At 29.8% G+C, this 14,844-nt stretch overlaps 2 protein-coding genes and 1 non-coding gene across 3 annotated transcripts; 2 read left to right on the forward strand and 1 right to left on the reverse strand.

Annotated features, from left to right (window-relative positions):
- Positions 1-1,499: 1,499 nt before the first annotated feature.
- LOC133829627 (ATP synthase subunit O, mitochondrial-like) lies at positions 1,500-5,507 on the forward strand. Its single transcript, XM_062259358.1, has 6 exons — positions 1,500-1,695; positions 2,867-2,917; positions 3,321-3,564; positions 4,197-4,309; positions 4,906-4,992; positions 5,091-5,507. The coding sequence occupies exons 1-6, from the start codon at positions 1,564-1,566 to the stop codon at positions 5,217-5,219; spliced, it is 756 nt and encodes a 251-aa protein (XP_062115342.1). The 5' UTR covers positions 1,500-1,563; the 3' UTR covers positions 5,220-5,507.
- A 3,819-nt stretch (positions 5,508-9,326) lies between these two features.
- LOC133828767 (transcription factor MYB83-like) lies at positions 9,327-12,051 on the forward strand. The gene is made up of 2 exons (XM_062258870.1): positions 9,327-9,847; positions 10,856-12,051. Exons 1-2 carry the CDS (start codon positions 9,528-9,530, stop codon positions 11,643-11,645), a joined length of 1,110 nt encoding a protein of 369 aa, XP_062114854.1. The 5' UTR covers positions 9,327-9,527; the 3' UTR covers positions 11,646-12,051.
- A 272-nt stretch (positions 12,052-12,323) lies between these two features.
- TRNAS-GCU (transfer RNA serine (anticodon GCU)) lies at positions 12,324-12,405 on the reverse strand. The gene has a single exon. It is a non-coding gene; the product is annotated as a tRNA-Ser (tRNA).
- Positions 12,406-14,844: the final 2,439 nt, after the last annotated feature.

Raw genomic sequence — 14,844 nt, forward strand, 5'->3', positions numbered from 1 at the left:
AAGTTTATCCTTATAAAATATCGTAGCATTTGGGAGATTTCTTAGTTAGATGGGCAAACAAGACTAGTAGTTGTGCTTATAAAATATCGAAGATATTTAATAAAAAAAAAAAACCAAAATTGACTATCTAATTTTTTTTCAGTTCAATAATTCAAATCAAGATAACCAATTTATTTAATTAATGTCTATCATGAATTTTCTTTAATTTTCGTCAAATAATTATTAAAAAAAAATGAGGTGGTAAGAGATGTATTTGTGATATATAACTATAGAGTAATATTATTTTGAAAAAAGTTTGAATTATAATAACCTTATTTTTTTTATTTTAACAAAAAAAACATATCCCACATATAAGAAGCATTTTAAAAATAATAATGTCTAAGATCACTCGAGATGATATATTATGAGTAGTTAAATTTAATTATTTTTTAATATTTTAAAATTATAATATGTGAACTAGATTTTAAATTCAACTATTTATGTTATAATACTGCCTTAAAGTATAATTTTTTTTAATATAAGTAATTAGTGTGGATGGGGATAATTGGGAAAAGAGAATAGTCAACTTTTTTAATCTCATATATATTATTAGTCCAACAAAAGTGGATAGTATTTAATCTAAAATTTAACATTTAATAATACACAATCATCTACAATAGATCATTTTAAAGAGAAAAATAATATAATGTATTAAAAATAATAATATATAAAACTAGGAGTGTGCAAAATTTTTTGCAAATCGTTCAATCGGAATAAACTGCTCAAATCAAATCGAATAAATCGATAAAATTCACAATCTGAATTACCTAATAAAAATTTAAATCGCTAAATTATTATATTGATTGGTTTAGAAATTATAATAATCCGCTTAATATAATCCGAATAAACCGATTAAAAGTTTTGTTTTATAAAATTTTTGTCGAGTTAATATTTCTTTTTTTTCTTAATTGGAGAGATTTTTTGCAACCCAAAATTTACTTTAGATTAATTAAAATGTGTTAAAATAATATGAAGGTGACTGATGTACACCCCTATATAAAAACTAGTGGCTAACATTTAATTTAAACAAAGACACGTGTCGTTGTCTAAAATTAAATATCTTTAGCATATTGTTTTTTTTTTATATTTTAAAAGTAAATATATAGAGATATAATATTATAATTATTTATTATTATATGACCCGAATCAACAAGTCGGGTCGGTTGGTAGATTTGTCTAGACGCGTATGCTCATATTGCAGCTGTCACTCAATGCGATTGTCTAACACGCGCCACCAAAAAAACGATAAGTCGTTTAATATATCGCACGTGATCTCAAATGTAAAAAACCAAAAACGACACGTCGTGTTCAATAACAAAACGACATGTCGGTTTATTTACAGCCTTCGTAAAACGACAAGTCGTTTATTAATATGTCACCTAAAAATAAAACGACATGTCGTTTACTACCCCTTCCTCATTCCAGCTCTGAATTGATTAATATATAGTCTTCTCTCTCGTACGTCATTTTTAGCTACGCAAAAACTCAAAGAAAAAAAAAAATTAGGGTTCTTTTTCAGACGGAATGGCGTTCGCAGGTCGTATGAGATCGACTCTCCCAGTCGCTTCTAAGCTGATCAGTTCAGAATCTCTCGCCACTGGCAGTAGATCAACCCCCCAGAAAGCTCTACTTTCCCCTATTTTCACCGATTCTGAGGTTGGTTTAATTTGTGGGAATAATGCACAAATTAAGAAAAGAATCAATTTTGTTGATATAATTTGTACTGTGATTCGGTTTATGATTCATTTCAATGTTTTGTGAAACCAATTGTTGGAATGATTTGTGAAAAGGGATTTTTTTTTTATAATTTTTTGAACTAGTTTTGGGGGAAATGAAAAGAGTGGAACTTGATATTCGGGGCGAACTTGTTGCCATTGATTCTTCATTGGATTTTTGAGTATATGCTTCTTCACTGTGCAAGTTTGTTATTGTAATATGTACGACGAGGCCCGTTTTCAATCAGAACCTTCGTAACAGACCCGTTTTGAAGGTTCGGTATTGAGTCCGAATGTGGAACTATTTTTGGAGATGGCAATGCTGTTAGTTTTAAAAATAGATAGCATATCCCCAATGCAACGGAAACAGAACCAGAAAGCAATACTCTTCTTATTATATTCTTTCACACATAAGCCTTGACATTATTCAACTTTGTCTCAATTGAAACTCGCTCCATTTTAATTTCCTGTAACCGCAATCTTGGGCTTAATCTCAATGAAAATTTCCTTCACATTCTACCGTTTTCATTTTTTCCTGAATAGGATTGTTTATCTCCATTGTTTCCACTCCTCAGTGGCTTAATCTCACCTTCACAAGGAAACCCATGATGCAATTTATAGCAGCTAGTCAGCTACAGAACCCAAATGGCGCAACTTTACTCTTATAATTAGTCAGTGAGCTAAAACTACCATTCCAAAGTAACCCAATTTGAGATTTGTTAAATTATTGAAAAGAAGCATAGCAAAAACGTTCTCATCTCCTCACAGGCTTGATTTTTCCACCACAAAGTTCCAACTTGTTATGGGTAATAAATAACCCATTACTGCAAGTTTGTTTATTTAAAGATGTATGCTAGATTTACAATGGCTTAGAAATCTTCTTATTTTTATAGGTTGATATTGCAAAGAACTTAGATGTATTGAAAATCTAGTTTTATGTTATAAGAGAATCTCTGAACAGCGTTGTCTGCTTTGGGTGTTTGAGAAGTAATGTTGCTGAACTTTAGTATGGATTTTATGCTTACATAGTCTCAGTATACAATTGTAACCATTGGCATGTTTCTTATATTTATAAAACCAAAGTGTAACTATTGACAAACCTGTATTTGCAGATCTCCAGGAATTTCTCAACTGCGACTGAGAAAAAGGAAGTGAAGGTTAAGGTAACTGAGCTGTTTTTTTTTCAATGCAGTCTAGGATATGTTTCAGGCTTTTTCTAGTCAATCAAAAACCAAGAATTTATCATGTGATTATGTCCATATGAAGGAAACATCATATACCGCCATATGAAATATTCTGTTTCCTCTCCCATCTTCTTTCTGTACACAATAATTCTGGAGCTTTAGCATCATTTACTCGTATTATTGCATATTGTGCACATTTCATCTGCCATAGTAGTTAAAACCTCGACATTAATCTCTGTTTTCAGAGATACCTATCCATTTAAATACATATTTAGGTTTTATATTTTGACTGTATGCAACTAATTTATCATACGAGTAAATGAGTATTTAAGTTTCCAGAAAGAAAAAAAGTCACTTATTGGGCATTGTTGCGATGTTCCAGGTTCCATTGGCTTTGTTTGGGGGCTGTGGGAACTATGCCTCTGCTTTGTACGTGGCGGCAGTAAAAACTAATGCCTTGGATAAGGTTGAGTCTGAGCTTAATGATCTTGTCGAGGCTACAAAGAAAAGTCCTGTGTTTTCTCAATTCACCAAGGATCCGTCAGTTCCTGCAAAGACTCGAGTGGGTGCAATTGATGACATATGTATCCAAGCTAAACTTTCAGATGTTACAAAGAACTTCTTGGGTATGGTCAGTTGCTCATAGTAATTTATTTTAAGATCATCTGTCTTTGAATCTTATTAGGTTTTGTTTGTATTATGTTCACTGTTAGACTTTAGAGTTTGCTTAATTTTTTAATTTAGTATCACTTTCTGCCTAATATAATCACATTATATATTTGTCTATTTATCTTGCAGCCCTTTTTCTTCAATTCATGGGTTTTTATACTTAAGAAATCCGATTGGTTCATTATAAATGTAATCAATGTTGCTTTACTGTATTTTTGAAATTTTGTTATCTCTATTTGCTTAGTTTTTAGTTTTTGGTCGTATATGGAACATTAAACCACTGTGTACTGAACAGTATAAATTTACATTGAATGTGGACCAATGACATTGACAACTACCCTAGTCAAGACACTACACTAGGGGCTGTTCAGTCCATCTTTATTCTTTCTCTTTGGAAGGTTTTTGTATATATGGTTGTAGAAGTACCAAGCACCTTATCATGGTTCTTTTATTGCTTTACCATTGTTGGTTTTTTTTTTCTACTTTTAGTTTATCTGCAATTTTATTGTACTTGAAATGTTAGATATTAGCTTTGTTGTCAGCAGCTTTTAGTCTCAGATGTTAACTTTATTTCTAATAATTATTGTAGTTACCGTGGCTGCAAATGGTAGGCTAAGATACATTGACAGCATAGCAAAGAAGTTTGAAGAGTTGACTATGGCTCACAGAGGAGAAGTGAGAGCTATTGTGACAACTGTCATTGTAAGTTTGAATTCTTTTGTAGTTTATTTCACTTCCTTATTTCTTACCATTTTGGAAAGTTTGTTTTCATCATTTTGTCTCAAGGAAAAGATTGTGTCAGTGTTGGCATAATTGGGTAAGAATGTATCTTGGCAGCCTACCGTATTTCTTGTGGGATTCGTCACAAGACTTGTGTTGATTTTACTGTGACCAATATCTTAAAGTTTGATGCTGAAGATGAGGTCCACAACTGCATTTAGTTATTTGTCTTTTTCTTTGTTGGAAAAGTTGATGTGAGATATTGGTCATTTTGGGAAGAACTATTATGGAGGGATTTTGCTGTTTGACCTTATAGTGGCTGATTTATTAAATTTGCACATGTTCTTATCATGTTTTGAGTTTTTATAATTACTGGTTGACATTAATAACCTTGAGGGTCATCTGATTTTGGACTTTGTGATTGCTTTGCTGATACAGATCTCTGTCATAATTCCTGAAATTTTATATACTGGGATAGCATTTCTGTAAACTGGATGCAAGTTATAAACAACTTCTATGTATAAACGTTTCTACATTTTGTTGACCAAGTACTGATCTAATCGTTACTCTCTTGCTAGCCCATTCCACCTGAGGAGGAGAAAGAGTTGAAGGATGCACTGCAGGATATCATCGGTCATGGGAAGAAGGTTATTCTTGAACAGAAGGTAAGTACTGAGCCGAGCCACCCCACTTCACCTGTTCATTCAATTCACAGATTTTGTACAAACGGTTTCTGACTTTCTCTCTTCTGTTAACATGGCAGATTGATACCAGTATTCTGGGTGGGCTCGTGGTAGAATTCGATAGGAAGGTGTTTGACATGTCAATTAAGACTAGGGCGCGTCAAATGGAGAGGTTCTTGCGTGAGCCGATAAACATTGGCAACCTTTAAATGGTCTGGTCTACCTACACCATGAAGGCCTTTCCCTCCTCTCTTTTTGCATCTGTATCAGTTTCTCTTGAAGCTTCAAGGAAGAGAATATTGTTTATTTTTGGTTCTTGAACCGCGCCTCTCAAATGGCGGTATCCCTCAGGATGGATGCTATCAATTTGCAAATAAAAGCTTCAATTTCACATTTTTTCTTGTCATTGTTTTGGATGATGTTTTTTTACTTGTGAAAGGCATAAATTGCCCAACTGCTTTTGAGATCAGAGAATATATATACTGTTTTTCAGTCTTTTTGAATGGTTTCTTAGATGACTATATAATTATGTCACACTAAACCACAAATACCCTTCTTTGAGAAGCAAATAAATACTTGTAAGAATATCATCAAAGGGATCTAAAGTACAAAACTTAAAAGTATATGAAAAGCTTATAAAAAGTGTTCATCTTTGATCATGTTCTTTTCATTATATGAATTAATCTTGTTATATCAGAGGTCTAAACACATATTCAGTTAAATAATTAACTTACTAATCAGCATTGGATAATTGGATTTCTTTAAATAAATCACTCCAGAAGTTTCAAACATGTGTTTTTATACTAACAGAAAAATTTGAAACTCCAATGTGAAAAAAAGCACAGATAATGATGAACAAAAGTCATTCTTTTTCCTTTTTTTTTGGGTTAAAATTCTCACCATCTTTGATCTTTCCAGTATGATAATGCCCACTAATGATTTACTCACAAATTAAAAGTTGAATAGGGAAGACAGAACTTTTTATAGGGTTTCAAACCAGACAAATATTTTCACTTTTTCTTCCCATGAGTTTCTTTGGTACTTACAAAGCTTTATAGCCCATGATTTTTTATTTATCTTTCTTTTTTTTTTCTTCTTCTTCCTTTAAATTTAACTGGAACTTGATTACAAACAAAAGAACATAAATAGATTCTAATGTACAAGGTGTGTATAACACAGAATCAAAATCAAGGTGAGTTGGTCTTTCTTGTCTTTCTGACCAAGCATAACCATATTGCTTCGTACATGCTCACAAGCATAACCATGTACTTTCTTTCTTTCTTTCACCAGGGACAGACAGCTGTACTTTTATGTAGATATACATGAAAACACAAAAAAATAATATTGTCAAAAAAAAATAAAAACATTTGAGTAGCTTAAGAGTTTTCTAGTCACTTTTCCCATAAAACATGCAACAAACTACTACTCCTTGTTGGCACAAACACAAATAAAAAAATATATATAAAAAAAAAAAAATCATATTTTGTAATGTATAACTGAAAATTGCCTCAAAGTTTTGTTTTTTATTTTCTTCCTTCATGAAATTGACTTATTTCTTTGTAAGTTTGATTTGGGGTACTAAGAAAATGACTGCTTATTATGCATAAATATATATATATATGTAAACATATATAATATATTGCTTGTTGAAACAATTCCCAATATCCCATGTTACTACTCATAACAAGATTATTTTTTTTCTTTTATTTTCTGTCCTAGCATGGAGGCATGACTATGGAGGATTAGGTAAGGAAAATGATATTCTAAGAACAACAAGAAATATAGGATAAGGTTTTTGTACCTTAATAACCACTTATAGCTGTATATGTATATATGCACAAGGAGTCTTTAAAAAGTTATGTTCTTATAATTTCAGATCTTTTGTCATAAATGATTGTATTACAGTTCCTTTGAGCTGAAGGGTCATGAATAGTTGATTATAGTGCATGAGAGAATAAATGTATATAATTTAGGGTGAATATTTATTTGGTATACTGTGTTTTACCATAATACAAATTTGATACTTTATATTTTCAATAATGCTTATTTGGTACTATGTAATTTGAAATTGTATATGTTTGGTATTTTTGACTCAAATGTGCTAAATAAAATTTTATTAATATGACCAAACTATCATCAATTATACGAGTTTCAAATTTAAATTTAATTATATAATTACATATAACTTAAGATAATTTGGTCATATTGATAAAATTTTATTTATTAAATTTGAGTACATGGTATCAAATATAAACAACTTCAAATTACAGTGTACCAAATAAATATTGTTAGAAAACATAAAGTACTAAATTTGTATTTTGATAAAACACAAGTACAAAATCGTTGTTTACACTATAATTGTATTTTGATTTAATTTAAATAGTATTAATATGGGTTAATATATATATATATATACATGTTTGTAAACATTTTAAGCAATTAACAAGAATGATTGTGATGGTCCAAAATGATTGTGGATAAGACCAGTACACGTATATAGTCTTTCATTACAAGTAGTCTTTGATGAGAGTTTTGACAGAGAAGAGGAGCCATAATATGAGAAGAAAAATAACTAATTAAATGGGAAATCATTTATTATGAAATTAATTAATTAATTAAGCTGTCAATTTCAGCCTGCATTCTTTCATTATTCACTTCATATTATAGTTGTCTATCTTTCACTCTTGCTTATATATCTTTCCATAAATTATCATATATATATATATATATATCTATGTAATAATATAATCAACACAGATTGTTACCATTTTATTTATTTATTTATATTAATAAATCATATATTATACTAGTCATAACTAAAAAAAATACTTTTTATTTCTTACCAAAACAATCTCGAAAGTGTTTTTTTTTTTTTATACTAGAAGCTAAAAGCAGCTTAAAATAAGCTAAGCCAATAGGACATTGATATTCTTTTTAGAAAAAATTCTTAACATTATAAGAATTTCTTACATATAACCTATATATTTTTTATTTTAGAAAAATGTTTTATAGTAAAATATAGAGAAATTGGTAAGAATGACCTCTTTTATGAAATGAATTTACATTTTGGCTTTTTTTTTTTTTTTTTTTTAAATTTTTGCAAAATGACTTCGGTCTAAAAATTCGACCAGTTGTCTAAATTTTTCGACCGGTTATTTAAATTTTTTGATCAGTCTGGCTAAATTATCAGATGTCATTTTGCAAAGAATTATCAAAACTAAGTTAGCGTGTAAAATAATTTTAAAAAATAGATCATGGGAAGGGAGCTAAAAATATATCAATATTAGTTAATATATATATATATAAAGTACCATAAAAAATATAAAAAATTAACATGCATGCTTTGATTAAAGTACAAAAAAGGAGGCTTTGTTATGAAATGAAAGAAGGTGTTGTAGTAAAGAAGCATGTTCGGTTGTTGTTGTCTTTAAATAATTGTTCCATGCAATGCAAGAATTAAACAACCAAAGCATGCAAAACAAGAAAATCTTTAAAAACATATATATATATATAAAAGTACTTTAGTAATATTAATATATATATATAAGTCGCAAATACAACACATCTACTTTTTTTGACAAGTGTATACAATTTTCTATTTTCGACATTTATATAAATATATTTTCAAATTTTTTATATGATAATATATACAGTATTTATTTAAAATATTCTGCAAATTTGTAATAAATTCTAAATAGTTTACGAAATCGAAAACATGGTTCACACCATCAAATTTGACACTCGTACACAAAAAAATAGACACACATGAAAACCGTCAAATTTATAGTTATATTGTTCTATGAGTAATGATATGTGCACCCAAAATATGTATCAAAACATTACACGTAGTGATGTGTTACTGCTTTTAAAACAGTGAGTCCCAGTTTTAATAAATGTGATTCGCTAGACCAAACTGACACATCACTATGTGTAATATTTGATTGTATATTTTGGTGCACATATTCATTACTCATTGTCGTGGATAATTATAATGTAAAAAAATTAAAATTATATCTATGCAGGTTGAGAAAATAGAAAAAGTATGCATACTTATTGTCAAAAAAAAAATATATATATATATATATACTTCCAATTCACGTGTACGTTGAATAGTAGATATAAGAATTAATAAATGAATAAATTAAGAATGGCAAGAATGTAAGGAATGTGATGGTTAAGCAGTTCTCTCTCTTCTTGTGTTTGACTCTTTCCCTAGAAAAACGCTTTGTCTTTTTTTGTTTCGATATGCATTTTTCTTCACTCACAAGGTAATTATACACACACTTTTGCTTCCACTGCACATAATAATAATCTGTCTCTGTCTTTCTTGGATCGATCAATGGAGGTCCCCCTCCAATCCGTTTCCCACTCCACCCCATATATCATCAACCAACAACAACACAATCTCTAGCTCTCTCTCTCTCTTTCTCTCTCTCTCTCTTTCTTGATCATATTCATATATATTTTGATCTCCATATATTCAAAACACTAGCTACTCGCTTGTTGTTATTATTATTATGAGGAAGGGTAATTCAGATTATGACGATGACAGTGGTAGTGGAAGGTCAAGCAGTAAAAATAATAGTAATAAGAAAGTGGTGGCGGCGATGAGAAAAGGGCTGTGGTCGCCGGAGGAAGACGAGAGGCTGATGAGGTACATGTTGACCAACGGTCAAGGGTGTTGGAGTGACATTGCTAGGAATGCCGGTCTTCAGAGGTGTGGGAAGAGTTGTCGTTTGCGTTGGATTAATTACTTGAGGCCTGATCTTAAGCGTGGTGCTTTCTCTCCTCAAGAGGAACATCTTATTCTTCATCTTCATTCCATTCTTGGCAACAGGTACAATATATATATCTATACATGTATATATATATGTATAACATTTGGATTATATATATCTATGTATGTATGTATGTAGATATCAGATGAAATATAGTGTGTATGTATGATTTGCTAGTGTATACAATTCGATTAAACAAAATCCAATAACGCAAAATACTTCTCATTCTCACACACACTGATATATATAGGCTTCGTTTGTATCTATACATATATATCGCATCACTGTCTTTGAATCACATCACTTAGGTCTTATTAATTTCTTGCCGATATGTATAACATTTGGATTATATATATATGTATGTAGATATAAGATGAAATATAGTGTATGTATGATTTGCTAGTGTATACAATATTCGGTTAAACAAAACCCAATAACGCATATATTTAATTTGTTCTTTATGGAGAATATATATATATATAAATATATATACATAGCACAAATTAATGAAACATAATGACCATTATGATCATTGCAGTAATATTTGACTTCTGATACCATCTTTTATGCATACTAATGGTCACCGTTGTAGTTATTGATTATGGGCACACGTTATGCATAAAATAATTTACTAATTTATCCTTGAATAATGTTGTATATATATAGAGGAGTGATTATAGTTATTTTTAGTATTTTTTATATCGAATAATTTAGAAAGTTGAAATAAAGATTCGAATAATTTGTTTTAATATCTATACGCATGTGTAAAAATTATTTAAATTTTTATTTCGACATCCTAACTAATCTGATATTTTTTGAAAATTTAAAAATTTGTGAAAGATCTCTCTGGATATACCGTCAGCTAAAAAGAGTTATAAGTTATCAATATACAATACTAAAAATACCATATATATATATACATACCAACTTTCAATTAAGCTTAGCTACACAAGTACGTACGTACACAACAAAGCCAAAGTTAAAGAAAAAAGTTACTTATATTAATTATACACATGATATATATTTTCTTAACTTAATATGTGCTAAAAATAATATATTGGGTTCAGGTGGTCACAAATAGCAGCTCGTCTACCTGGAAGAACGGACAACGAAATAAAGAATTTTTGGAACTCAACACTAAAGAAAAGGTTGAAATTAGTCAACAACAACACATCCACCACTACTACTACTACTACGACAACATCATCATCATCACCAAACGACAGCAATTCATCAGAACAAGATCAACCACCACCACCACCATTATTCACAGCAGACCACCCCGTCCTCAACAACAACAACAACGTTGGAGATCAAGCACAACAACCGATGCTCACGCAACAGGTTCCCATGCACTCGGACTACTACTACTACGACTACTCATCCTGCTCTTCATCCACCACGACAGTTCCTGGTCAGTTTGACCCTTTCTGCACGCACATTATTCCAGATTACACTACTCCTACTACTACTACTACTACTACTACTCATAATGCAGACAGCTTTGGCTATCATAATTCATCATCAGATCATCATAATCATATCATTAATCTTGGAGATTATGGGGTTTTGGAGACTGCTCGTGATCATGATCATGATCAGTGCTTATTTGGTCTTCCTCAACTGGAGAGTTGTAGAACCAAAATTGAAGAGAATCATCATCATCATCATCACAATATGGCCTCATTAACTGATATCAGAGCAAGTACTACTACTACTAATAATAATAGTAGTATTAGTATTGGACATGATCATCACCAACTACAAGGAGAAAACTTGAAATTTGGAGAATGGGATTTGGAGGGTTTGATGATGCAAGATATATCTTCCTTCTCTTTCCTTGATTTCCAAGGCTAATATAACACCCCAATTGGACCCCCATTTCAACTCTTCTTAAAATCCTCTTTTTTTTTTTGGTCAAAGATTCCATTTTTTCAATACCCTTTTGAGTTTTGATATTCCTTTTTCAAACAAAAAAGCCTTTTTTCTTTTTTCTTTTCTTTATTTGTTGTCTTCTTTTGATGTCCATATACATAGCTTATTAGATCGACCACAGAGAAAAGAGAGCTTTTGTTATACGTTTTCAGGCAGAATTGGTTGGTGCAATAATCATCGTTCCATACTGAAAGAGAGAAAATGTGATTATAGTGTACTATATATATATATATATACATATATACAAGTATAGAAGTTGTACTTGTACGTAGAGATATTCAATATATATAGAGAGAGAATAAAATATTATTAATAATTTGTTGGTGCTGATCGATGATCATTGTTTAATGTACAAAAAAAGAATATAATAATAATCACTATAGGAAGCTCATATATATTAATTAATGATATTGTAAAGATTATTGCTTAAATAACAAGCAAAAATAAGTTCATTCTCTCTCCCTTTCTCTCTCTAGCTATATATATATTGTAGTTTTGATTGGCTATACAACTTGTGTACATTCCAAGCAATATCTCTACTCAAACTACATGTAAATAAAATAGTGACAAGGAAAAAAAAAGAAGAAAAAAAAAAATTAACGTCGCCTGAGAGATTCGAACTCTCGCGGGGAAACCCCATGTACTTAGCAGGCACACGCCTTAACCACTCGGCCAAAGCGACTTGATGTTAGGGAATCAAACCTTTAAGTATTTATTTCTTTTGTATAAAGAGGAAGCTCAAGCAGGCCCAATTTCAGGCCCAGCCCAGTTATGATCTGTCTGATTGGTGTTCTATACTCAAATCTTTATGTATTTGCCTCGGGGGAAATTCACAAAAATATTACAAATACAGAATCTGTAAAAAAAATTACAAAAATACGGAGTGACATAATCATAGTTTTTTTTTTAAACAAAGTTTATAAATTTATAATTAAAAATTACAAGTTTGTAACTATATGTTATAATTTTGTAAACAACATTTACAGACTAAATAGAAAATTATGACAAACGATTAGAGAACTGTAACAAACTGTTATCCATATATTTGTAATTTTTATAAAATTTCCTATTTTTTATTTATTTTAAAATTTGGTGTAATTTTTCCTTACCTCTTTCGTATAAAGAGGAAGCTCAAGATCAGGCCCAAGCCCAAGTTCAGGCCCAGCCCAGTTATGATCTGTCAGATTGGTGTTCTACACTCAAATCTTTATGTATTTATCTCTTTTGTTTGAAGAGGAAGCTAAAGATCAGGCCCAAGCCCAAGTTCAGGCCCAGCCCAGTTATGATCTGTGGATATCTAATCAGAATTTCTTGTGTTGGATCATTGCTGAACTCAAGGGAGCTTCATTAAACACACCAAAAATTAGTCATGTGTGCCTAATCTTACCAAAGAGTAGTTCATTAATTCCTTCTATACTTAGAAAAGATTATTTATAAATAAGAATTTTGATATGTTTATTCTTATATTCTTAGAGGAAGTTATTTCACAAAAATGATCATAAGAAATTATTTTGCAAAATAATATTAAAAAAAGTGAATATTCATCAATTACTTAAAATGATTACATTTAGAAAAAAAAATTATAATTATTAAATATTTTTTATAAACATGATAACTTGAACATCATTGTATAACGGTTAAAAACTTACATAACAATTTATAAGTAAATATTAATATAGGTGTATATATATTAAACTAACTTATATATATTATGTTTATATATTTTTTGACCTTGTATTTTAAAAAATTCATTTTTAGACCCTATATTTTGTAAAATGGTTCAAATAGATCCATAAACTCAATTTTGATGAAGAAAAATATTGAATATAACAACACAGTTTTTAAGCAAAATGATTTTATTTTTGTTCTGAATTGTTAATTTGGTGAATCATTTGTGATTTCAGTTGAGAAAACTTTGACCAAAATCGGGTTTAGGGTTCTATTCGAACTATTTTACAAAACATAGAGTCTAAAAAGTAATTTGTCAAAACATAGAGTCCAAACAGGTAATGAGACAAAAAACATGATCCAAAAAAATATATAAACCCTATATATTATATATGAAACTTTGTTCTGTTTTGAGTTAATATAAATTAATTAGTGGAGATATCAATGAAATACATAGTGTATTTTAATCTCCCATCTCTAGCAAAATGCCTTATTTGTAAGAGTTGATCTCAGATGATCACATGACCTAGTAAATTAATGTGAAAAAAAAACTCAGATCATAGGATAAATAAAGAAGTCTAATTTGGGATGGAAGTGATGAGATCTAGCACAAGATGAGTAGTGAACAACAAAGAGAATATTTTTGTGATGATTATATGTTGGGGTATATATATATAAGTGCAATTCATAATGTCTTTGTATAAAAGCAAAAGTCATTATTATTATTATACTCTATTCATCTCATTATTATAACTCTATATCACTCTTCTATTTATATATATATATATATATATACCAATGTTCTCATTACTACTGTTACCCTTTACAATTCATCATCATGAGTACCATACATATAGAAATTATGTATATATATATATATATAAAGATATATTGCCCACTACCCTTCTAATTCAATCCATTGTTTCCCTTCAAAAGAAAGCAAAAATATTATAACTAATAATAATTTCATTCTATTTAGTGCTAAGTGTATGCTAATTATACTTGTAATTAGTTTTTCTCTTTCTTTTATCTCACTTCTCTTCTCCCATTATAAGTATTAAATGTATAAAGACATTATTCCATTATGTGTCATCATATCTTTGAGTCCGAGTGAAATTGTATTTATCGAGTGCCTAATTTTAATTATTTTATCTTTTATTAAATGTGAAAAAAATTCCACATGAAAAATATATAAGAACAACAATATATTTATAAAGGAAAGAGTTACTCCGCTTAATACTAATTAGTTTTAAGATCGATGAAACTTCAATTCTAGTCCTAGTGGTCTTTCCTCCTTCAAATTGAAATGTCTTTAATTTTGAACAATTTTTGTTTATCATTTAGTGAAGGCCAGCCTTAAGCTAGGGTCGACTTAGATTAATGGATTAATTAGTTTAATTAGAAAATATCTATATGATGAAAAGAAAAAAAGAAAAAAAAAACAAGAGAAACC

Source organism: Humulus lupulus, chromosome 4, assembly GCF_963169125.1.
Source record: "Humulus lupulus chromosome 4, drHumLupu1.1, whole genome shotgun sequence".
Classification (NCBI taxonomy): Eukaryota; Viridiplantae; Streptophyta; class Magnoliopsida; order Rosales; family Cannabaceae; genus Humulus; species Humulus lupulus.